The sequence below is a fragment of the Trachurus trachurus genome (genome assembly GCF_905171665.1).
Source record: "Trachurus trachurus genome assembly, chromosome: 1".
NCBI classification, from domain to species: domain Eukaryota; kingdom Metazoa; phylum Chordata; class Actinopteri; order Carangiformes; family Carangidae; genus Trachurus; species Trachurus trachurus.
In genome coordinates, this window is record NC_139891.1 from 531,930 (window position 1) to 557,640 (window position 25,711).

Sequence of the window (25,711 nt, forward strand, 5' to 3'; positions counted from 1 at the left end):
GGGACGAGCCCCCAAATGTTACCGGCCTCAAGCCTAGGGGGTACTCGGGCCGGTAGCTATTGTTGCTACACAGCGATAATGACTGTGGAACAATGAGAAACAACACGGTTTCAGCAGTGTGCGACTTCCTCAAGCACCATTTTATTCCGCCTCCTATATAAAATGTCAAGTATCTCATTTCACATTCACTGGCGAATAATCAGCCTCAATATCAGACAAATGCTTGAGATTATAACTCAAATACATGTAAATAATAACAAAAGAAATTACAATATACTGTGGCTGCACAGTGCATACACCCAAAATCATCAAAAGATTCAAACCACATTCACAAATCACATAACTTTAACGACATGTTTACATGTAGGCTATTTCATTCACCCCTGACACAATATCTCCTTTTGCATGAACCGATATTATGTGGTGGCGACTATTACAACAACTACAGCGCCATAAACCACAATAAACTTATTAGAATCATGTCTCAAGTCCAATGCACTCAAACCTATTACTTGCCCTTTACACAGTCGGCAGTGAAAACAATAGCTAAAATGCTAGCTTGCTACATAACATAAACATACACATGAATTAAGTTCAAACTCGGTTTTCGAGCACTTTTAAACCTCATGAACGTAACCAAATGTTTTTCCAATGTCTAGGCAGTGTACCGACCAATTATTAAGTTGCTTTTTTCACGTTTTACATACCTGTGGAACAATGAGAAACAACACGGTTTCAGCAGTGTGCGACTTCCTCAAGCACCATTTTATTCTGCCTCCTATGGGAGGAGGATGGGCTTGAGTTAGAGGTTTTCTCACTGAACCTGGTATCACAGTGCCACCTATTGTCACAAAGTGGAATTGCAACGAAATGACTTGTATGGGAGTCTAACTTAAAATGTAACTGAAATAAATGAAAATAAAGAGAAAGAAGAAAAATAAAAAAAATAAGGGGTGCGTGTGTAATACCTGCATACTAATGAGAGGCTCTTCATTTCCCGACCTCTACATAAGCGATCTGGTGGTTTTGGCTAATGGTGCGTTCCAGGCAGGCTTTTGAAACCGTAAATTACAGCTTCAAGTTACAACTTACGATTTTGTAGCGTTCCAGGCAACCCACTCATGTTTTTCCGACCTGTTTTACCTGTGAAAGTCACTCTAACGGCCACTCGTAACTTCTGACCCGTGAACTCGCACCAGATCGAACTGGTACCACTTCACAGGTCGGAAAAACACGAGTTACGAGTTGTCTTGAACGCACCATAACGTCTTGTCAGCCGATGGTGTTAGCAGCCCCCGCCCTCGTCATGGATCTATTGGTCCTCGTCCCTACGTCACCACGTTCAGGCGCATCCCTTGGCTGCACACACAGCCCTGCATGCCGTTCTCTCTCCTCATTGGATAAAAACTGTAGGATACGAGAAAAGTTTTCTCCTGGGCTCAGAGCAGAGCAGAGTGACTGACAGACCCGTGTTTCGGTCCAAACACTCTATGTAAGTGATTGCTGTCGGAAGATATAACTATTTAAGACTTATATTAACACAAATATATCACTTACTTCTGCTTTAATCCTTTATCCAGGAAATGACTGATCAAAATACCCACCCAGGTAGGGGGAGACCGGGGCTGGTTGTCACACTTTTTACTCAAGTACGAATTGCTCATCTTCAAAAAGACTTCGAACAGTAATTCTTACATTAAATGAAAGCTTATGGTCTTATGGTCGTGGAAACTATCCTTTTTGTTTTTAGAACATATTGCAACAAGAAGTAATTCACCATGAAAGACACTCTGACACAATGTGACAACCAACCCCATCACGGGGTCAGTTGTCCCTGTGGAGGTTGAGGTTCAATAGGGTTTCAGTGATATATTAGGATTTTAAAAGAAGATGTGTAACTTTCTTGTTTTTTAAAGCAGAAGTAAGTGATATTTTTGTGTTAATATAAGTCTTAAATAGTTATATCTTCCGACAGCAATCACTTACATAGAGTGTTTGGACTGAAACACGTGTCTCTCAGTCACTCTGCTCTGCTCTGAGCCGAGGAGAAAACTTTTCTCGTATCCTACAAGTTTTATCCAATGAGGAGAGAGAACGGCATGAAGGGCTGTGTGTGCAGCCAAGGGATGCGCCTGAATGTGGTGACGTAGGGACGAGGACCAATAGATCCATGACGAGGGCGGGGGCTGCTAACACCATCGGCTGACAAGACATTATGGTGCGTTCAAGGCAACCCGTAACTCGTGTTTTTCCGACCTGTGAAGTCGTACCAGTTCGATCTGGTACGAGTTCACGGGTCAGAAGTTACGAGTGGCCGTTAGAGTGCACTTTCACAGGCAACAGGTCGGAAAAACACGAGTGGGTTGCCTGGAACGCTACTAAGTCGTGATTTGAAGCTGTTTCAAAAGCCTGCCTGGAATGCAACATTAGCCAAAACGACTGGATCGCTTACTTCTGCTTTAAGCTAGACACACCAAATAACTTTTGAAATGAATACCACCTCTATAATAAACACCAGTGCCCCGAGAACGATCAAATTATCAAATCATTATGAATAAGTTCATTTGGCAACAACAAACAGCATACCAAGAACAGGTATCCTATGTCCAATATTATAATAAGACTGAGGCAGGTGATCAGTTCTCTGAATTATCTAATGAGAATGAGAAGAATTTGCAGTGCTATAAAATTATTTCACTGTGAAAGCCATTGTCACATGACAACCAACCCCCAGAGCAGTGAGACAACCATCCCCAACTGACCATTTAACCAACATGTTAAGCTAACTACCACATAGCTTTAGCTTGCTGGCTAAAAGATGACTCAACAAAAACTACCACTTTTGTTTTGTTAATGAGTGTTTTATTGTAAAATGACTAGTAACATATAAGCTGTTATTACAAAAATAACACAAACATGAAAAATTACTCTGACCCATAAAAATGATAAAATATATCCTCACCTCAATGTTTAGTGTGCATTCAACAAAATGACTAATGCAAAATGAACAGGAAGTCAGGGCTCAAATTTACTATCAACATCATGTTACAGCGCCCTGTAGTGTGGCTGTAATAAGCACTGTGACAACCAACCCCGGTCTCCCCTACACAGGTTTGCTTACAACCTGTCTGACAGCCTACTGATCAATCATTCATCTATCCATCAATTGCTCATGAGATCCTTCACATGCGGATGTCAGGCCCATTGAACCAGATACACCCAGTGCAGCAGGCCTGTGGCTTTTTAAATGGGCCTGAATCAAAGCTTTGAGGTCGTTTCTCCACACACACTCTTATCAACCCCCCCCTCCTCCTAACAACCGGCGTCCGCTCGCTGCTCGAGCCAGCACAGTCAGGCCGTGCCCAGTTCTCCCCCCGTTGCCATGGCGATGACGTCATGCTGCAGCACCGAGAGGAACGGCGCAGTCGCGAGCGGTGGGAAGGGCGAGGAGACACAGCCAGCCAGCCAGCCACACAGCTCCTCCGCCATTCAGACAGGACAGGACAGGAGGGCCAGGACGGAGTAACGGACCATCCAGCACAACCGGAGCCCGTCGTCAGCTTCCCTCTCTCCAGCGCTCTCCTCCTCCTCCACCAGCACCAGCAGCAGCAGATTCCGTGAGACCACCCACCCACACCGCAGCGACAACATGCGTGAGATAGTGCACCTGCAGGCCGGGCAATGCGGGAACCAGATTGGAGCAAAGGTATGATTGAAAACACACACACACACACACACCCGGCGGCGTATTATCGACGTGTGAACCGCGGTCGGCTTAATGTGATCGAATTCAAGTTTATTCTTGTCGCTGCCTACGTGGCTGCTCTTAAGAGGCCCTGCTGCCTACAGGAAACACTAAATGGGTCAACACAGAGGAGTGGAAAGTGTTGTATAAGACTGGCGAAGGCAGCGCACAATAGCATCCTTTAGGTTAGGATGGGCGGTGGCGAGCAGAGACATCCCTGCAGTTGTCACTTGATGCCCTTTAAATGATGAGCGCACTGTCACTGTCACTGAGTGTGGCTGCGACCTAAACTGTGTGTGTGTGTGTGTGTGTGTCTCTCCTGCGTGTTTTTCTCTCCGTCTTTCGTCTTTTTTTTTTTTTCCTTTTTCAGCAGGGTGGGGGGCATAGAGAGCGGGGTGTGGCGCAGAATGCACTGGAACGCAGATGGGCAGTTTTCAACACGCATGAGATCATATTAAATTATAATATAAATAAATAATAAGCAGGCCTATAATTTGTTACCATCTGCATTTCAGTAGATCAGCCCATTTTTTAATGGATCCGTGAAACCAGATGATTAGAAAGTTGATTAGAGCCTGATGGACTTGAAAAACATTCACACAATTTTCTGGGGTTGCAACAATTAAGTATTTAGTATTTATCTATTTTTTTTTTTCAATCTGATCAGCCTAAGGGTATTATGATAGGGCTATGATAAAAATGGAATAGTGGCAAAAACAAAAAGTTTTGCTTTACAAACGTCAGTTATCGCTCGAGTATAGTGTATAGAGTGCCGAGGCTCAACAAGTAGACCAGGCCATTTAGTGTACATTCCTGTGTTTATGTGAGTGGTACATCACCTTTTATTTATTTTATTTTTATTTTTTAAGTATATTTTTTGGCGTTTTTGCCTTTATTTGACAGCACATAGTGAGATAGACAGGAAATGGGCAGAGAGAGGGGGAATGACATGCAGGAAAGGTCTGCCCGACGTAGGATTCGAACCGGGGACGCCTGCGTTGAGGACTGTAGCCTCTACATGGGGCGGCTACCTTAACCACTGCGCCACGCACCGCCCTGTACATCACCTTTTTACTCTTTTTTTATGTATTGGATGACGTGTTATTTATTTAATGTGTGTTTAATTTCCACATTGTGGACAATAAAGGAAAGATTAAGATTACATTCAGACTGTGCTATGCACATTTTTATTAAGTTGTCTCTGCCTAATCTCACCTATCTGCTCTATCTGCAGTTCTGGGAGGTGATCAGTGACGAGCACGGCATCGACCCAACTGGAACCTATCACGGAGACAGCGACCTGCAGCTGGACAGAATCAATGTCTACTACAATGAGGCTTCAGGTCAGTGCTGATAAAACACTGAGCTTTAAATATTCTGTATTTTCTATTCTATTAGATATTTCTGACACCTGCATTTGTGTTCAAGGAGGGAAGTACGTGCCCAGGGCCATCTTAGTGGATCTGGAGCCAGGCACGATGGACTCCGTCCGCTCTGGCCCCTTCGGACAGATCTTCAGACCTGACAACTTTGTCTTCGGTATATACAATCATACACCTGCATGTTATAACACAGGACATGATACAATCATGTGATTGCTGCAGTTCCAGAAGTAAAAAAAAAAAAAAAAAAACCTTTGGTTTGATTGATACACTGGAACATTACAAGCGTACTGTAGATTTATAATTAAATTGTTCCCTTTAGGCCAGAGTGGAGCGGGTAACAACTGGGCCAAGGGCCACTACACAGAGGGAGCTGAGCTGGTGGACTCAGTCATGGATGTTGTGAGGAAGGAAGCTGAGAGCTGCGACTGTCTGCAGGGTTTCCAGCTCACACACTCCCTGGGTGGTGGTACTGGCTCTGGCATGGGAACTCTGCTCATCAGCAAGATCCGAGAAGAGTACCCCGATCGTATCATGAACACCTTCAGCGTTGTGCCCTCTCCTAAGGTATACAGTGATCATGTCACACTTGTTCTCAGTACTTGTTGCTTATTCTGGCTCTTCATCTCTAGTCCAGTCAATTTATGAAAAAAAGGTTGAACAAATTGCAACAGAAGCAAACTCAGCTGATTTTGTATCCTCAACATGTCCTGAGTGAGGGGAAAAAAAGCCCAGAAGAATCCCATTAAGGGAAAGTTTAGAAAAAGACCAAAATATATCCCATTCATATGCCTATTAATTATTTTGTCTCACGTGAATAAGGTAACATTTTTAACCTTTAGATATCCCCATGAAAATTACTGAGTTGATTACTTACAAGCAAGTTTTTTGAAATTCTTTGTTAACATGAGCAAACAGTGCATAATCTAATTACGTATGGCAAATTTGCATAGATACAACAGCAGATAAACATTGGGTATAGCAGGTGAACAATGTCTTGTTCAATCTTGTTGACATCTTACAGTTAGGCACACAGTAGCTTAATGAGCTAGGGCGCTTAGGCTACCATGTAAAACGGGTGCTTCCCGCAGTGATGGGTTCGAATCCAGTCCATGTTCTTTGCTGCAAGTCCTTCCATCTCGACATCCCCCTTTCACAAATATCTCTCTATCTATCATTAATGGCGAAAATGCCAAGAATATTTTTTTAAAGAACTGTTGGATCAAAACAACCATCAGAGGATAAGTGTCTGGAGCTCCTGGAGCTCCCTGATCTCAGCAACACTCACCTCCTTAAGAAATGAGCATGTCATACCTGCTCCACTAAGGTGGTGGTCATCTTGAAAAATTGCAGCCATCTTGAAATTTCAAGTGGTTTTATGTTGAGTCAACTCATCCCAATTTTCATGCTGGTACCACCACAGCACCTTCATATACCAGTCAAAACGGTGGAATATTTGCAAATATATGCAAATTTGCTCATGTTAACAAACAATTAAAAAAAACTCTTAATACATTTTTTGTTTGTCTTAAAGTAAGTAATCAACTGGGTAATTTTCATGGAGATATCTAAAGGTTAAAAAATTCACCCTATTCAGGTGAGAAAAAAATTAATAGGCGTATGAATGCGCTGTATTTGGGTCTTTTTTTAAACTTTCCCCTAATGGGATTCTTCTGGGCTTTTTTCCCTCACTTAGGACATGTTGAGGATACAAAATCAGTTGAGTTTGCTTCTGTTGCAATTTCAATCAATATCAATATCCTTTATTTAACCAGGTATAAAACTCATTGAGATTTAAAACCTCTTTTCCAAGAGTGACCTGGCCAAGACGGCAGCACACAACAGCTCAGTTGCACATCACACAAGACTCAAATTACATACAATCACACATTTCAGGAAAACATGATTAAACAGCGCAATCACACAGTCCGATTGAGCTCAATTCTCTGTCTATTATAATTGACCTGAATTCCCCCAGAGTTACAAGATGTGTCAGTTTCAAGTCCTTCTGCACATCATTCCAGGTCGACGGGGCTGAAAATTTAAAAGCCTTTTTGCCCAGTTCCGTCCTCACTCTCGGGACCTGCATCTGTATAATGTCCTGAGAACGCAGGCCATATCGGCTGTGGTTTCTACACATGTGTACACACAAATATGTAGGCAAAAGTCCAAGAATAGATTTATAAATAAAAGTCAGCCAATGAGAGAGTCTACTGACATACAAAGATGGACAATGTGCGACGGCATATAAGGAACAGTGATGTACACGATAGCTGCAACCAGTAATAAAACGCAAAGCACAGTGATATACAGTATCCAGTTTATTTAAAAAACTGATCAGGTGCGTTCATAAAAAGCAGGTCTCCGTAGTTTGTTCAACGTTGACCCCCATTTTGGCTTAAAATGACTGGACTACCCCCTGACCTTTGTACCTTCTGCCTCCAGGTGTCAGATACAGTGGTGGAGCCCTACAACGCCACCTTGTCTGTCCACCAGCTGGTTGAGAACACGGACGAGACCTACTGCATCGACAACGAGGCCCTGTATGACATCTGTTTCCGCACCCTCAAACTCACTACGCCCACGTACGGAGACCTCAACCACCTCGTCTCCGCCACCATGAGCGGGGTGACGACTTGCCTGCGCTTCCCCGGTCAGCTCAACGCTGACCTGCGCAAACTGGCCGTCAACATGGTGCCCTTCCCTCGTCTGCACTTCTTCATGCCCGGCTTCGCCCCCTTGACCAGCCGGGGCAGCCAGCAGTACAGAGCCCTCTCTGTGCCCGAACTCACCCAGCAGATGTTCGACGCCAAGAACATGATGGCCGCCTGCGACCCACGGCACGGGCGCTACTTGACCGTGGCTGCCGTGTTCCGCGGCCGCATGTCGATGAAGGAAGTGGACGAGCAGATGCTGAACGTGCAGAACAAGAACAGCAGCTACTTCGTGGAGTGGATCCCCAACAACGTCAAGACGGCCGTGTGCGACATCCCACCCCGCGGGCTCAAGATGGCGGCCACCTTCATCGGCAACAGCACGGCCATCCAGGAGCTGTTCAAGCGCATCTCCGAGCAGTTCACCGCCATGTTCCGGCGCAAGGCCTTCCTTCACTGGTACACCGGCGAGGGCATGGACGAGATGGAGTTCACCGAGGCAGAGAGCAACATGAACGACCTGGTGTCCGAGTACCAGCAGTATCAGGACGCCACAGCCGAGGAGGGAGAGTTTGAGGAGGAAGGAGAGGAGGAGGTGGCCTAAGGCTTCTCCACTACGCTCATCATTTCTCCACCCAACCGTCCGTCCACTGATTTCAGCCGCACTCTGCTCTTTTTCTGACTTTTTCATTTTTTTTTCTCAGCTCTTTCCTTTGGAATCCCTCGGTTTTCCTCCTCTCTCTGCCTGTCCTCCCTGTTCCATTGACCCCCCACCTCTCCTCCACCCAGAGCAGCACTCACAACACCCCACTGATCCGTGGTGCCCCCCCCCCCCCCCCCCCCCCCTCAGTACTCATGTAAAGGTAGCTAACACAGGTGTGCTTGTGGTCTTAAGTCAGTAGCTTTCTGTTAATGTTCATTTATCTGGGCCAAGTACTCAATAAAACTGTTCAACTCACCGAAATGTGTTCACTTGTCTAACTGAAATAAATGTGTTGGAAAAATATGCATTTGTTTTAATTACGTTTTTCTCTGGGAAATATTTTACATTTGAATTCATTTTAAAAGTATATGACTAAAGTTCACAGTTATATATCCAGTGTTCACTGCGTCTACTGCTGGATGAAAGAAACCACAATCAACAATTCTTTTTTAGGATTTTACTCTGGATGAATGAGGCAAACCAAAATGGAGATCTGCATTGTCTGGAGATTAGACAGTGTGGCCTGAACACCACAAGGAGGCAGTATGAGGTCTGTGGGTTTCTCTGAGCAGGATGTGGACACATCTCTTTGCCACTAGACAACCTGTTAACAGAAAATGTTCTCATTATCCTGCTAATCCGTCCCACGACTCAAGCACCATGACATTCAGCTTTCCATGCAGGCTGTAGAGATGTATACCTAAAAACAAAAGCATGTCTATCTATGGAAAATAAAAAGTGGAGGAAAAAGCGGAATTTTTTAATGGAAATAACATTCAAGTCACAGAAATGCTATTTCTGTAATTTGGTTATTCATACAGCTGCTATAGAGTAGATACATGCCATTAATTCTTTTTTTTCTTTTTTTTTTAGATAATTACAGACTTAGCAAATAACAAATAATGAAAAGTGAACAGTAGTTGCTCTTGTGACAGACGTCATGCACGCATTGACACAACACACATAATGAGATAGATCAGGAAGTGTTCTGTCACTCCGGCGCTGATTGTGCAGACTGCTACATCTGCTGTTGTTCTTCGTTTATACCACTGCTGTATTGGGGATGAGGGGGCTGATTGTTAACTCACATACCTACTAACCTCAATCTACCTTCCTGGAAAAACACATGGACAAAGGCGCATTCAGACAACATGGGCTCCAGACTGAAGTAAGTTAACCGTGTCATTTGTGCTTAACTTCCATCATCATCACTCTGCCCGTCAGTCTGTTCTTGTGGTTTTTATTACTTCCTCTAACAACTGCACAGGAAGTTTCCTGCAGCAGTTTTGCTGCCCTGTATCATTTGCCATACACTTTATGGTAAAGCCATATTGGTTCAAAGCAGAGCAAAAAATCAGCGCTAGTTGCATACAGAGAGCATTTTACTTTACTTGACTCTTAACTGTCCAGCTGTCTCTAATTAAAAGCTATACCACATTTTAACTTTGTCTTTAAGAGCACACGTTTTTTTTTTGCCTACAAGCAGAATCTCTTTGAGAATTGTCAATTTGGTAGTACTTTGTATGTGTCATGTGTAATAATGTGTCCATATTTGGTGGGAAACACACTGTAGATCTCATATCAGTCTCTGAATCTCTTTTTTGTCAGACAAAACCCTGAGCGAACCTTCTACTGGTTCTTTGAAGCAGCGTGCCCTGTAGCCAGAGACAAAGGTAAGGCCTCTGTCTTCTTTCCCATCAGCGTATCTGGGTCAGCTAGTATTTTGCAAATACAGTGACTTCTGTTTCAGCCTCCATGAAGTGCTAGACGTGTGCTATGACAAAACCTATATCTGCAGTGCAGAGTTGTTTATTTGTAAAAGAGAAGTTGATTAAAATTGTTCCTCAAAAACTTCCCTGTGACTCTGTTTGTCATCATCTTGTCATTTCCTTAAAGACCCACCTCACCGATCTGACTTCTTAACACTAACTCTGAATTGGCTCCAAATATGAAACACATCACTAAATAATTCCTGTGTTGTAAAATGGTGAAATGCAAGACTCAGTGTATATGAAGGTGTTTCTGCCGAGTTGAGAGTTTCTCATACTTCCTGTCATGTGATCATCCAAACCACACAGCTCGTCTAGTCATACTTGAAATAGATGGGGCCGTATTGTGGTAGTCACACAGACAGTACAGCCATAGTAAACATAAACTGAAAATGTTATTGAATTTGCCCACTTTTAATCATTAATTTCAGTTATTATAAGACAGATTTTGCTTCACTGTGTAAGGCAAGGCAAGGCATCTTTATTCATATAGCGCATTTCATACCAAGGCAACTCAATGTGCTTTACATAAAGACAAAACATTAAAAAGAGAAGCATAAAACAGAATAAAAACAAACAAAACACTAAAAACAGAGTTAAAAGCAACAGCAAATAAAAGTAAAAGAAAAGAAAATAGATAAAGTTTAAAGTTCTTAAAAAGAGCTCAGCTATAAGCACGTGAAAAGAGAAATGTTTTTAACCTGGATTTAAAAGTGTTTACAGTTGGGGCTGATCTCAGTTCTGCTGGTAGTTTGTTCCACTTGTGTGCAGCATAACAGCTAAATGCTGCTTCACCATGTCTGGTCTGAACTCTGAGCTCCACTATCTGACCTGAGTCAGTAGATCTCAGAGCTCTACTGGGTTTATATGGTTTATATGGTCTGTAATACAAATAAAATTGCTCAGAGAATTATCATTTATGTTAATGCAACTGTTTCAATATTTCAGATCCTGGAGTATTGTTTCAGTTTCCAGATGACTTCAGTGATGAGGTATAGTCACCCATGTCTCTTGCTGATGGAAACATACTGTACAGAATAATATTTGTGGATGCATTGTTACACTGAAGTGATCATTAGCAGCATGGCTGTTGGGATTATAATGTCACTCAGTGGATTTGTCGGTACACGACTTAGGTCCATGATATAGACTATGAAACCTCAACAGCTATTCAGTGGATTGCCATTAATTTTCTTTTACAGTTATTTGTGGTACCCAGGGGATTCATATTTTACTTGATATGATATGACAAATCTGCAACTTGTTGTTTGGCACAGGGCATATGATGAAATATGAAATACCAGAGACACATTGCTAAAAGTGCCAGCATGACACCCAGTCTTTTTAGATGATTTTTAATGTTTCATTTTATGTCCCACTTTTTAGGAGTCCTGGCAAATATTGCCCCGATTCTGCTTCCCTTACGACATACAAAGGTGAGCTCTTTACTCTAGCTTCTACAGTAGCTCGCTCGTTTTCCATCCTCCTCTCATGACAGTTATTTGCTCATTTGCACAGAGTGAGGGATGGAGTGGCCGTGCAGCACTTTACTTTTGTTCTGACTGACCTTGAGGGATGCCAACGCTTCGGCTTCTGTCGTCTCACCAACAGCACAAATACCTGCCTTTGCATACTCAGGTATGTACGTGTGTGAGTGTGTGTGTGCGCTCGTGCATGTGTGTGGCAGTTCAACAATGTCTTCAACAGCATGATGCAAATCACTTGTGCTCAATTTCGTTACAGTTATCTTCCATGGTTTGAAGTGTTTTACAAACTTCTCAACAATTTGGCTGATTACTTGACAAAAGGACAGGTAAATTTGTGTGTTTGTTTTGCTCCTGTATTCGTCTCGAGCTCATAGGTATTATAACAGCCATTGTCTTCTCAACAGACCAATGAGATGAAGGTGCTGCTCTCTGCCCTCTACAAGCAGCCCATACCACTGGCAGCTGGATCTGTCACTCTACAGATGGTAAATCTCTAATTCGCCACTAAGAATCTGGGGTCATACTTGACTTAAAGGGACATTGTGTAACTTCTCCTGTTATCTATTCAAAAAAATCGATTATTTCGTTCAAAAGTATGTTTTTCATTAATCAGTAATCCCCCCCATCAACAAAGTGAAGTGTTCCTTTCAGCTCTGAATGAGCCGTTCATATCATTCATATCTCCATGGAGCGGGTAAGCTCGGTGCTGCTGCCATGTGGTGTCTCCATGTTTTTACGTTCAGTGGCAGCGTGACGGTAGGAAACCACGGAAACTCAGCGGAGACACCGGAGCTGTCGGCTCAGGTGGAGGTGGCGTCTGTGAAAAGTCACCGTGGTAACGCAGTGAGGAGGAATGGAGCGTTACACTGATGCTGCATTCAGGTGCAGTCGGGCAGACGGCCGTCGGTAACAAACCAGATGTCATTTTAGTCACAGAAGTCCAGAGAAAGCCGGTAAAACGTGGGTCAGGTAAACAATACGACATCGCCATGACAACATATTGTCACGTGTATTGTTTTGCCTCGTGCTGACGGACCACTTGTTTACATAGAGGCTTGTTTATGCCGCTATGTGCAGCGGCTGTCGTCCGTCTGCCGTCTGCCCAATTTCACGTGAATGCAGCATGAAAAATACGATTGAGTTACTTGCGATCTACAACCACAACGCTAGATGGGAGGAATTCCTACACAATGTACCTTTAAATGGCTGTTTTCTGTCAGTGGTTAGAGTGTTGTGTTTTTCTCTGAGGGAGAGCAGCTATTGGTCAGCACAGAGGTGTCCCATCCTGTTGGACACCCAGAGGGGCAAGAGGGGGTGAGTCCCACAGGAGTTCATGTGGTCTGTAGAAATGGCTGATCAGAGACGGACTAACTCCTGTTGGAAAACACCAGCTGTCTGTGCTTGATGGCTGATGTGTGTGCACTAAAATCTCGTCTCGTACCCCAAAGCCAGTCTTAACACAATTAACATCTCACTGTGACGTTTGGGCATTGTGACAAGTGTGTGTATTTGTGATCTATGAAAAATCCATAATTTTACTGACCTTATGTTTTGTCTTAAAGGGATAGTACTGTAGCGTTTTTTTTTAAAGTGGGGTTGTATGATCTACAAATAGCCCCTAAGTACTTTAATTGCAGTAGCAGACTCTCTACACTCCTCCCAGTGCAGGAAAAACACAGTTTTTATTTGGACCAAACCAACTGCTGATCGGCGGGCGCTAACCCTGGGCCGGAGGGATACGTGAGTTGGTTAGGTCCAAATAAAAACTGTGTTTTTCCTGCACTTTGAAGGGCTGGAAAAAATTCTATTATAGCGAACAATGGAACTGTGTATTTTTTTTCAGGTAAAACCTCTTTTAGGCTACGAAAATAGGCCGTTTCTTTGGGTCCATTCACAACAATGTATGTTGTAAATCTCTGGGCAGGGCTATGGGCTGGCGTTGCTAACGGGAGGAGTGCAGAGAGTCTTCTACTGCAATTAAAGTACTTAGGGGCTATTTGTAGATCATACAACCCCACTTTTAAAAAAAATGCTACTATCCCTTTAAGAGAAGTTGCCTCCATGTGGCACAGAGCTACAGCTGTATGTATTTTGTGGATTTGTTTGTTTGTGTCTCAAGAGTTTCATTCCAAATTGAAAAATCCCCCACCTTGAATTAAACTTTCAATCGTCCAAAGCACTTCTATGGTGTGAAAATATTATTAGTGTCTGTAATCCACATGAGTTCTTATCAGAAATCAGAATTGAGGTGGAGACACCAATGGTTACCATATCAAATACAGCTTAATACTACAGATCTGGTTTGTATTTGCAATATTTGAATATACCTGTGTGTTATAATGTTACGCGAGTGAGACAAATTTGATCCAACGCATTGATGGCAAACTACACCACTAACAGTGTAACTTGCAGAGAAAGGGAATATATAGGCTATAAATTGTGTAAAACATCACATTTGATAAGTTATCAAATATAAATATATATAAATATAAATATAAATATAAGATTTACTTTAGGTTATCAATGATAACCTAAAGTAAATCTTATATTATCTTGCATTATAACTTTAAGACTAAGTAACAGTAAGAGATAAACTTCTTGCATCTGGCATTGTTTGATGGATATTGAATTTTGGAATGAAACCCTGAAGAGTGATCCTTTACATGTGTATAATGCTGAACATACTAATCCAGTTGGAAACAAAACCTCTTAAATTTCCACAGTTTTCTCAATTTAGTTCTTTCTCACTCATTTTGAACAGGTTCCATACTTCATTGCTCCAGATCCCAGAAGTCTCCCTTCCATTCCTGAAAATGTGAGTAGTTGGATAAGAATGAACTCAGGGTTTTAAATTAGAGGTCCTTTAGAAAGCAGGTGGGTTAGGGTTGAGATTTTTTTTTTTTAATGCAGAACCCATTGTTAGTTCAACCTGATACATGTGTGTGTGTGTGTGTGTGTGTGTTTGTGTGTGTGGGTGTGTGTGTGTGTGTCTGGGGGGTTGGGGTTTACCAGAGGAACTTGACAGAGCTCATTGTGGCAGTGGATGTGGGGAACCTGCTCCAGCTCTACGCCAGCATGCTGTTTGAGAGACGCATCCTGGTCTTTGCCAGCAAACTCAGCACTGTAAGAGACACGTCATTCTTCCATTTTGAAGGCGTTGCATCTATTTGTGTAAAGACATCTTCATTCTGTGGAAACCAACATGCTAAAACCAAATTTGACATGATGCAGCCTATAACCCCAGTTCAGTGTTACCCTGAGGACAGAAACCACTTTAACACGTCTGTTAAATATAACCACAGGCAAACACAACTCATTGAATCATTGCATTGAATCACACACTGGCCTCTAACAGACCACAGAGGCGTGCTAGTGTGCGGTGTGTTGTTGTTGTCTTCTGAACCTGGCCTCCATTTTATTTTTGCGTGCAGCTGACGTCTTGCGTGCATGCACTCAGTGCTGTCTTATACCCCATGTACTGGCAGCACATCTTCATACCTGTCCTGCCACCCCACCTACTGGACTACTGCTGGTAAGAAGTCTGTCTACTAGGGCTGGGAATATTTTACTATCTCACGATTCGATTCGATTTGATTTGATTTGATTTGATTTGATTCTGATTTTTGGGGCTACGATTCGATTCAAAATCGATTTTCAATTCAAAACAATTTGATTCCTAATGATTTCTGCTTCAGTCTATCGGTGTACAAAGGATCCTCATGATCTACTCCAGTCTGCTTTGCAAGACAGAATGACTAAAGTGTCTTTTTCACATTTATTGAGTTTTAAACATTTACCCATGCTTAGATGGAATTGTTGAAAGCGTTGCATAAAAGCAATATCACATATTACTTGAGTAACAAAATTAAAAGTGCCTCTTTATTTTAAAAAAATAGCGCAGTTAAACATGCTGCCTTTTAAATTCTAAGGAAATGGAGGCCGACAGCCATTCATTTTTTTTTTTTAAATCGATTTTGGGATTCTGAATCGTATTAAATGAGAATTGCGATTCTTATGTTAATCGATTTTTTGGCACACCCCTACTGTCTACCTTGCTAGCTACCTAGCCAAACACTGACTTTGTGTTCACATTTGTTTTGTTTTGTGTTTTGGTTATAGTGCACCCATGCCTTACCTAATAGGAGTTCACACCAGTCTGTCTGAGGTAAACTACTGATTTAAACAATTTCATTCACTCACATCCTCACAAATGTACAAATTGACAAGGTATGACCCCATGAATGGACAAATAGCATAATGTGTCTCTGTATTTGTCTGACAGAAGGTGAAGAGTCGTGGGTTGGAGGAAGTTGTGATTCTAAATGTGGACACAAACACACTAGAAACCCCCTTCGACGACCTTAAGAGGATACCATCAGACGTGGTAATTAATAGTGTGTGCTGGTTTGTGTGTGCTGTATGTGTCTTTGCAAAGTGTGATTAATGTTACTTCTTTGTTAGATAATGTTCTGTAGCACAGAATCTGGTCACTTGTTAGCACTAGAACTTAACCGGACAATGAAAGTACACTATCTTGGTTGTGTTTCTACCACATCTGTAAACTGTGTAGATTAGGCAAATTAAACAAATGGCATGAGACAAAACATCATCCTGGCTCAAACACAGCAATGTTCTTAAGTTCCCCCGTAAGAACCTTGAATTCATGTTCTAACTGTGATCGTATATTTGTTTCCAGATGTCTGGACTGAAGATGTGTTTGAAACGTCAGGCTGTGATTCCTGGCTCTGGTGTGTCGAGGGCCTTCCTGAAGGCTCAGGCTCTGCTGTTTGGAGGCTACAGAGATGCACTGCAGGGACACAAGGTAAGTCACTCTCAGACTGTGGGTTTAAGTATTAATATTTTAAATAATAGAAATAACAACAGGGGAGCTTTTTTTTCCTCAAATAGATTGTTTGCACTGAATTTGAATACTTATTCTTCACGTGAATTGTGCCCCTCTCTCTTTCTCTAACTTGCAGGAGGGTGAAATATTTTTCAGTGAGGAGCTGTTTCTAGATCACAAGTCTCACAGTATGAGGCAGTTCCTACAAAGTGCCGTTCATTTACAGTCCTTCAAACAGGTAGGCCTACATCCTGTGCCTCATGTAGTTTGCTGCCCCCTGCTGGACAGATACTGCCACTTTAACAATAGAAATAGGATCGTTAGAAGGAAATGTTGCAGCTGGTTATAAAAAGTGTTGTAGTGCTTTGATATAGTGTTTGTTGCACCTTGTCCTGGTTGTTATTTTTATGTTAGATATTTCATGTGGTCAAAGATATAGATTTCAATATTAAATGAGTGTTATATGAGTATACATATTCATGTATTCTAACATAAATAGAATACAATAGTAATATATGTTGTTTTTTTTCTAGTTCATTGATAGCCGCCTGGATATTCTGAACAAAGGAAATGAACCAGATGATCTCTTTGAGGATGAGATCCTAAAGGGTGAAACAACAGCCGGTGTGTGTGTGTGTGTGCGTGTGTGTGTATGTGAATGTATATGCCACTTTTTCTGACTTAGTTATTTATTACTTATCGCTGTATTTTTTGTTTGGAATATTTTCAGGAAGAAGCAAGTCTTATCAACAGTTAGTTGGTAATTTAAAGGTTAGTTTTTATATATTTGTTGTTCTATTTTCAATTAAAAACGTTGACATTTTAAGACTTGTTTAGCTTGTGGGTAAAAGTGTAACACGGGTGACTTTGCTCTGTTGCCAGAAAGGGGGAGGAGCGCTAATCCTTAACATGAAGTCCAAGGCAAACATAAGGGTGAGTGCAGCTATTTTGGCGGGGGGGGGGGCATGTGAGGTCTGTCAGCAGTGCCACAACAATTCTCTTCATCATTGCCTTTTTAATCTCTCCCAGGCAAAAGGTCTCGCCAGGTCTGGTTTGAAAAACCTACTGCACCACAAGGTGGGCTCATGTTAATGTTTGCATGTCTCAATTGGTACAGATTCTGCTGTGGTTCTACTGAAATGCGTGTGTGTTACAGACCCACAATGAAGAACCCACCCTTCAGAGGGGAGGCTCAATGTCACACCGCCGTAACCAATCCGACTGCCTGCAGGAGCGTCTGCCAATCACGCAACACTTTGGCATGGTGAGATGTCTATCACGAGGGCCGCATTTCATTTTCATGCACCAACTGCAAATCAAATTCATTTTCAATCTCTTGTTAAATCAGAGATACCATCCACTTTTATTATCTCCATGATCTAATCTTCCTGTTTTACTCTTGTTTGTGCTATTTTGCACCTTTTGTTGCCCTCTTTCTTTTGCTTCTTTGTGATTCACCCCAATATTTATGTTTGTTGTGGGGATGTTATGTTGCAAACCCTTTGCTTTATTACTGTTGCATCATATCAGTCACGTCCCCGTCGGCCAGTTAACAAGGTTAGGGCTCCCAGGGACCAGGACAACATGAGGGACACTGGAGATACATGGGATGGGTGAGCAATGGTGCAACTTAAGCTGTACATTGACTAAAGCACTGTACTTAAGTGCACTTTTCAGGTACATACAGTTTACTTTGATACAGTACTTTCATTGTGTGCGCAGCTGCTGTATACTTTAAAGGGATAGTAGCATTTTTTTTTAAAGTGGGGTTGTATGATCTACAAATTGCCCCTAAGTACTTTAATTGCAGTAGAAGACTCTCTGCACTCCTCCCGTTAGCAACGCCAGCCCATAGCCCTGCCCAGAGATTTACAACATACAGTGTTGTGAACAGACCCAAAGAAACGGCCTATTTTCATGGCCTAAAAGAGGTTTTACCTGAAAAATAATACACAGTTCCATTGTTCGCTATAATATAATTTTATAATAATATATAATTAAATATAATTTAATAAATAGTGAACAATGGAACTGTGTATTTTTTTCAGGTAAAACCTCTTTTAGGCCGCGAAAATAGGCCGTTTCTTTGGGTCTGTTCACAACACTGTATGTTGTAAATCTCTGGGCAGGGTTATGGGCTGGCGTTGCTAACAGGAGGAGTGTAGAGAGTCTTCTACTGCAATTAAAGTACTTAGGGGCTATTTGTAGATCATACAACCCCACTTTTAAAAAATGCTACTATCCCTTTAATGCCAGTACATTTGAGAGGGAAATAAAGCACTTACTCCATTTCATTTAGCTGACCCCTGACCAAATTTAAATATGATTCATGATGACAGATAAATCTACCTTCATTAAATATAATATATAATATTCATAATTAATGTCAAGCAAACTTGTGAAGAGGCAAATTGGTGAATTGTGTGCAAAAACAAAACAAAACAAATCAGTGCTACAGAAAAAATGTATTATGTATCCTGATGAGTGAGTTCACATATTAAAGAGAAATCACTATTCCTTCTGCCACAGGTGCATGGTGGTCTTAAATAAACCCCCAAGGTGTGCAAAACCGCTTTCCCAGCAGTACTAGCTACATTGATTTTCCAAACACTGATGCTCAGCAAACTGTGAAAAAGTAAAAGCAATTGATTATACCCATCAATTCAATTCCTTTTATTTGATAAAGAGGGACAATGTACATTGATAAACATTTTAAAGATAAAATGTAAATGTACTCAATTCTAAAATAATACAATCATAATACATGGGTAAGACAAAAACTGTACAACACAATACAATCGTGGTTCACAGTAGGCGCAGGTGGTAGGTGGTGGGGGTTAAAGTGAGTTGGGTAATAAAGTGCTCGAGTTGATGATTAAAGTGCTAGATTTGGAGGACAAAGGAGGAGTAAAAAAAAAGGGGGGGGGGGTGTAGATGGAATGGGAGGTTGCAACAATGCAGAAAGAAAAAAAACTGATGAAGTAAATAAGTAAGTGGTGAAGATGGGAAGACACAGTCAGTTAGTTAAAAGTACCAAAAATGATGACATGACATCATTATTAGTACTGTGCATGAAGGCGTTCATATTGGTTACAAACACTTTATCTGACTAAATAGTACTAATGTATAATACTTTGAAGAGACAATTCTAATTCTGCATAATTAGTAATACTACAATCTGCAGTCTATAATTATAAAAAATACCTTTACTTCTACTTGTACTGCTCTAAAGATCTGACTCCACCAGTGGGTTTGAGAGAGAGAGACAAATGGGGAAACACGGAAATAAATGATATCAGACAGAAAGGATCTTCTTGATTTTACCATTAGATGTGTGTTTCTATCTGTTATTAGAGCTGTGTCTGGACCTACAAATGAATCTGGCTCTGAGCTCCAGGGGGATGAAGACGAGGGGGAAGATACGCTGCTGTGTGACCCAGAGGAGATGGATTTGCTTGGGGAGATTTTTGACACACTCAGCTCCCGGAGCTCTCATGAGCGCGGCCTGTTGTATGGCACACGCAGCCTGGATCTGTTTGGACCAGACAGTCACGACTTTATCACAAAGGTAAGAAGAGGAGGAAGTGGCACACACACAATACACACAATACACACAAATGTGATTTCTGATCTGAAGAATTCTGGGTAGCTTAATTTTTTTTTGTTTTGTTTTGTTTATTTGTTTTTCTCTGACATTTAAAAATGGATTTACTACTATATATTTAAATACTGTTAAAGGGATAGTTCACCCAAAATTCAAATTTCACTCATGATCTACTCACTCTCATGTCAACTAAGAGCTGTGAGAATTTTCAGAGTCCTCCGTTCCTTCTCTGAGTTACGGGGGGGGGGGGGGGGGGGGTCCGCGCAGCAGTATTTGTTCATATAATGGTTTTCAATGGATACCAACTTTCTTCGTCCAAAAAGACACACCAAAAAACATCCAAATACCTCCATACTGCTCGTCTGTAATGTCCCTCTTGTATTGAAGCCCCGACATGAGAAATTGTTCCGGAAAAAAAAAAGTCTATATTTTAAGCTTGTTTGTAGCGGAAGCTCGCAGTGTCTCGGTTCACTGCTCTTCCTGTGTCCGTGCAAATCTCACGTGATTTGCACTGACCGGCGGAACAATTTCTCATGTCGGGGCTTCAATACAAGAGGGACATTACAGACGAGCACTATGGAGGTATTTGGATGTTTTTTGGTGTGTCTTTTTGGACGAAGAAAGTTGGTATCCATTGACAACCATTATATGGACAAATACTGCTGCGCGGACCCCCCTGTAACTCAGAGAAGGCACGGAGGACTCTGAAAACAGCTCTTAGTCGACATGAGGGTGAGTAGATAATGAGTCAAATTTGAATTTTGGGTGAACTATCCCTTTAACCTTATTGGTTCCGGTCTTTTCTGGGTTAGTTTTGTTTTCATGTATGTTTGTTTGTTCATTTGCTTGTTTATTTGTTTTTGTTTTTTCTCTGATATTTAAAAATGTCTTTACTATTATATATTTAAATATTGTTAACCTTATTGGTTCCAGTCTTTTCTGGGTTAGTTTTGTTTTAATGTATATTTGTTTGTTTGTTTTTTCATATAAGAATGTTTGTTAGCTTAAAGCAGAAGTAAGCAATATATTTGTGTTAATATGTCTTAAATAGTTATATCTTCCGACAGCAATCACTTTTATAGAGTGTTTGGACCAAAACACGGGTCTGTCAGTCCCTCTGCTCTGCTCTGAGCCGAGGAGAAAACTTTTCTCGTATCCTACAGTTTTTATCCAATGAAGAGAGAGAACGGCATGCAGGGCTGTGTGTGCAGCCAAGGGATGCGCCTGAATGTGGTGACGTAGGGACGAGGACTGTTATGGTGCGTTCAAGGCAACCCGTAACTCGTGTTTTTCCGACCTGTGAAGTCGTACCAGTTCGATCTGGTACGAGTTCACGGGTCGGAAGTTACGAGTGGCCGTTATAGTGACTTTCACAGGTAAAACAGGTCGGAAAAACACGAGTGGGTTGCCTGGAACGCTACAAAATCGTAAATTGTGATATGAAGCTGTAATTTACGGTTTCAAAAGCCTGCCTGGAACGCAGCATTAGCCAAAACGACCGGATCGCTTACTTCTGCTTTAATTTGGTACGTACTTCTGGATTAATTTAAGCATTACGCTTCTGCCTGTGCCTTTTCAGTCACTATTTTGTCGATAATGTTTGTAGCTATTATGTGATGTGACTGAATAAAGAATTTCATCATCATCATCATCTAACATGGGCTCTTGTGATTCCAGCGCGCTCCAGCCAACCCCAGCCAGGAGAGCCTGTCTCTGTCCATCAGTGGCAGCGGCAGCCTGCACAGCTGGAATCTGGACACCACTGAGGAGCGATCAGACCTGTTGGAGGACTCTGATTGGCTGTGCCAGGACTCAAGTCTAGCAGAGGAAGAGGGATCAGAGAGTCTACTGGAAACATGTGAAATGGCAAAAGAAGAAAGGGGACAAAAGGAGGACAATGAGAAACAGGAAGTGAAGGCAGCAATAAATGGGAACCAAAGAGAAGACACTGACAATATTAGTAACTCCGAGGAAGTGAACTTTGACGAAGAGAGAGAGAGGGATCAGGAAAAGGGAGTGAGTTTAGGAGAGGAACTTGTGAAAGAAACATTGGAGAAACAAGAGGATGACAGGTCAAAAGAAAAGAGGGAGGATGAGAGAAGCCAGAGTGCTGAGCTAGCTGAAGAAATACAGAGATCAAGAGATGATGATGGAAAACAGAGCCGAGAGGGGAAAGACGAGGAGCCGTCGGCAACCTTTAACAACCTGAATCCCCATGACCCCAGCGCTATAGAGGAGCAGCAAGGACAAGAGGAGACGGCCAATCCAGAAACCTCAGGTTCTCCTCATGCTGTTGACCCCAAACCTCTAGTAGGTCAGGAAAAAAGGAGTCAAGAAGTAGTACAAAATGAGGAGCGAGAGACAAGACAAACCCCCCCTCCTCCAAAAGTACAATCTGCTTTAGCACGTTTCCAGTCTCAGGCATCCAGCCACAGCTTTCAGATGAAGTCTGGGACCAAAAGCCTGGCTGAATCTGGGAGACCATGCAACTTGTTGTGGAACAAGGAGAACACACAACATCACCCGCCGTCCGACTCAAATACATCTGAAGAGAACAACAGCTCAGAGGCACATGAGGAGAAAGGCCCTCCTCCCAAAGTGTCTGAACTTAAGAAAAGATTTGAAGCTTGAGGGATTTTTTTTTTTTTTAGCGTTGACAAATCACATGAAAAAGACCAGAATCGACAGTGTGTGAGTCTCTTTTAATACTTCCCACCTTCAGTGATTTGTTTCTAACAGTAGTCTTCGTGGGATTTGTTGACAATGAGGAAAGTCCAGAAGAATCCAGGGAGTTATCTGTGGGAGCACAAGCTGTCGATGAACGGTGACTGACTTTGCCAAGATTTAGTAAATACTGAACCATATTATTGTTTATTTGAATATTGTATAGGCTACTTGTTGAGATGACTGGCTAATTGTGTTTAGAATTAAGGCAACTACAGGGAGTATGGCTAAAATAAAGAAATAAAGCATTCTGCATGGTTCACAGTGCTGTATGATGGAACATTTGTGAGCCTATTCTACAATGCATCTGTGTGAGATGGATATGCTCTCTACCAGCAACAACTGACAGATTATGGTATGGTGGATAGCTGAATCTAAAATAACTTAAAACCTTAATAAACTAAACATTTTAAACATCCAACACTTCCCCCCTCCTTGCCTCCAATGCTCAAAGACAAGGGACATAGTGAGCTGTACTGGGTGTGCAGAACAGTTTATTAACGGAACACTGTAACAAACACACTGATTCATTTTGTAAGAAATTAGGGGAGTGCATCACAGTCACTGTCTGTCTTTTTCAATCACTTTCATTTGTGGAAACGGTGTGAAGACAATGTTTTTTTATATATATAAATACACAGAATACACAGTAGAAATAAGACGAAGTTCTGTACAAATAATACATTTACATACTCATGTTCAGCTCATGTTCCTCATGCAGCGAGAGAAAAGGGAGTGACTTGTTAAAAAGAAGGCAATGACGGTGAGCAAACACACAAGATATTTGCTCTTCTCATGCAGTGGAACAGGTGACAGAATGACAGTCTGATCAGTCCATTTGTTGTCACCGGGAATGAAAAAGGTGCAGCATTAAACAGTGATGAATGCGTCTGGTGCAAAAGACAAACATAAGATGATCCCAGATGACAACTAGTACAGGCATGGTCAGAAACCAGGAGGAATTGATTCCCAGGCTGATATGGTTGACAGAAGACTGTTACTGGTATGCAAGGCCACTTTTTCATATCAGACGTTCCTCTTTTGGCAACGGTAAAGGCAGGCCAGGTTTTTCAGATCCTGTTGCCCCCGTCTGTTTCCTCTCTTCTGCGCTGGGTTTATATGTTCCCTCCATCCTTCTTTTCTTCCTGATGACACACAGTAGCAGCAGCAGAGTCAAGCTGAGCAGGGACAGCACGGTGGAGATGAATGCTGACACCGTCGGTGGGAATAACATCTGCAGCGCCATAGTGAGAGAGAGCTGGGGAGAGAATGGCACACAGGCTATCAGAGGGGGTCAGTTAATGTATAACTCTAGATCAACTGTGATGCTGCTCACACACATTACATCAAAGTCTCTGGAATGCTTTTGTCCATTATGACTTGTACATTTTGTAATTATTTTAAAATAATATCTGGTGATCAATTGAAAATGCAAAAACCTCAGTGCCAGCACATGCAGGCTGATAATTCATTTTACTTGAGTCAGAGAGCAGATCAACCAGGTTATCATATTACTCTGACACAACTTAAAGTTGTTCAGTCAGATATTTACTTTACTACATTAAAGGACAGGAATACTTCATTTCAAAAATACAGAATTACTCAAAAGTATATATTTGTTGAGGACAACACATTGCGGGATGATTCTGAAACAGTCAACTATACGGACTATGTAGAACCTGTAGAATAAAATGCTTGTTTGGTCATGGCAAACATTTTAGACAAAGGCAATCTGCCTTTTCAAACAAAGACCTAAGAAATGGTCACAGCACTCTGGTGAAGAATCATCCGCCTCAACTTAATCTACTGTAGCTTCATGAGGACACGAGTCTCGCTCGCCAGACCCTCCTCCAGAGAAGAATGATGAAGTCTCTGGACTTCATCATTCTAGCTCATAGTGAGCTGCAAGTGTGGGAGTTTTACTGGGATTGTTTTTTTTTTCCTCCTATACTGGAAACAACATATACTGTAGTCCCATTGCAATTTCAACATAAAAGGAAATTAATTCCTGACTAGAAGCTGCTTCAAATTATTAGTATGAAGGAATGTAGAGAAGTGAAAAGTACAATTTGTAAAGTCACTCGTTTCCAAAAGAGAAAAAAATAACAGCTGTGCACAACACAGATATTTCAACATACAACACTCAAGTAAAAGTACGTTATTATTGCCCACAGCTGACAATATAACCTATATATAATGTCTGTTAGATGAAATTAAATGAATTAGTGAGTAAATATTTCCATAGGATTAAACCAAATTTCTCTTTTGATGAAATGTTGGTATTTCACAAAACTTCAAACATCATCACAGTCTCCCTTAATGCAAACAGCTTCACCCACCTCCCTGAAAACCCCCAAAATCTGATCTGGTCTGTGAGGTCTGCCAACACAGCACTGGATAAATACTGTAGATAAAGGTAGTGGAGAAGGCGGCTAAGCAAGACTGAAGGAAGTACAGCTGTGTTCTCCTGACCACCGTTTTCCTCATCATCAAAATACACCAATAACTAGCCTGACCAACTGAAAAATAATTGACGGCAGAACATACAAAATATCCATATATCCATTACATTAGTCTAAAGCCCATTTGATTTTTTTTTTTTTTTTTAAGTTTTATCATCAGTTCAAAATGCATATTTTAATATATGTTTCTTCTAAAAATGGCTTGAGCTGGGGAAACTTTGATAAGTCTGGTTAGCCATTAATTCAAATATATATATATATATATATATATATATATATATATATATATATATATATATATATATATATATATATTTATTTATTTATTTTTTGAGGCA

General features: G+C 41.5%; 2 protein-coding genes across 4 annotated transcripts; both read left to right on the forward strand.

Annotated features, from left to right (window-relative positions):
* Nucleotides 1-3,473: 3,473 nt before the first annotated feature.
* Nucleotides 3,474-8,754, forward strand: LOC310987373 (tubulin beta-4B chain-like). Its single transcript, XM_083973583.1, has 5 exons — nt 3,474-3,706; nt 4,980-5,088; nt 5,174-5,284; nt 5,450-5,694; nt 7,573-8,754. Exons 1-5 carry the CDS (start codon nt 3,650-3,652, stop codon nt 8,383-8,385), a joined length of 1,335 nt encoding a protein of 444 aa, XP_083829709.1. The 5' UTR covers nt 3,474-3,649; the 3' UTR covers nt 8,386-8,754.
* Nucleotides 8,755-9,485: 731 nt separating this feature from the next.
* On the forward strand, nt 9,486-23,306 carry dennd1c (DENN domain containing 1C). Of its 3 annotated transcripts, none has more exons than XM_083980346.1 (23): nt 9,486-9,652; nt 10,093-10,157; nt 11,202-11,245; nt 11,640-11,689; nt 11,772-11,891; nt 11,997-12,066; nt 12,145-12,225; nt 12,989-13,054; nt 14,502-14,555; nt 14,753-14,863; nt 15,172-15,272; nt 15,860-15,905; nt 16,023-16,124; nt 16,437-16,562; nt 16,720-16,821; nt 17,117-17,207; nt 17,314-17,354; nt 17,466-17,516; nt 17,613-17,660; nt 17,740-17,847; nt 18,114-18,196; nt 19,938-20,151; nt 21,865-23,306. In XM_083980346.1, exons 1-23 carry the CDS (start codon nt 9,636-9,638, stop codon nt 22,816-22,818), a joined length of 2,745 nt encoding a protein of 914 aa, XP_083836472.1. In that variant the 5' UTR covers nt 9,486-9,635; the 3' UTR covers nt 22,819-23,306. The 3 variants fall into 3 exon arrangements, with proteins under 3 accessions (XP_083836472.1, XP_083836473.1, XP_083836474.1); XM_083980347.1 differs by having other exon boundaries at nt 17,117-17,192; XM_083980348.1 differs by lacking the exon at nt 12,989-13,054.
* Nucleotides 23,307-25,711: the final 2,405 nt, after the last annotated feature.

Coding starts and splice junctions, on each gene's coding strand:
- LOC310987373 (XM_083973583.1), top strand. CDS start 3,650: ATGCGTGAGATAGTGCACCTGCAGGCCGGGCAATGCGGGAACCAGATT. Junction 3,707..4,979: donor GGAACCAGATTGGAGCAAAG/GTATGATTGAAA, acceptor CTCTATCTGCAG/TTCTGGGAGGTGATCAGTGA. Junction 5,285..5,449: donor ACCTGACAACTTTGTCTTCG/GTATATACAATC, acceptor TGTTCCCTTTAG/GCCAGAGTGGAGCGGGTAAC.
- dennd1c (XM_083980346.1), top strand. Junction 13,055..14,501: donor ACCCAGAGGGGCAAGAGGGG/GTGAGTCCCACA, acceptor CATTTTGAACAG/GTTCCATACTTCATTGCTCC. Junction 17,517..17,612: donor AGTCCAAGGCAAACATAAGG/GTGAGTGCAGCT, acceptor AATCTCTCCCAG/GCAAAAGGTCTCGCCAGGTC.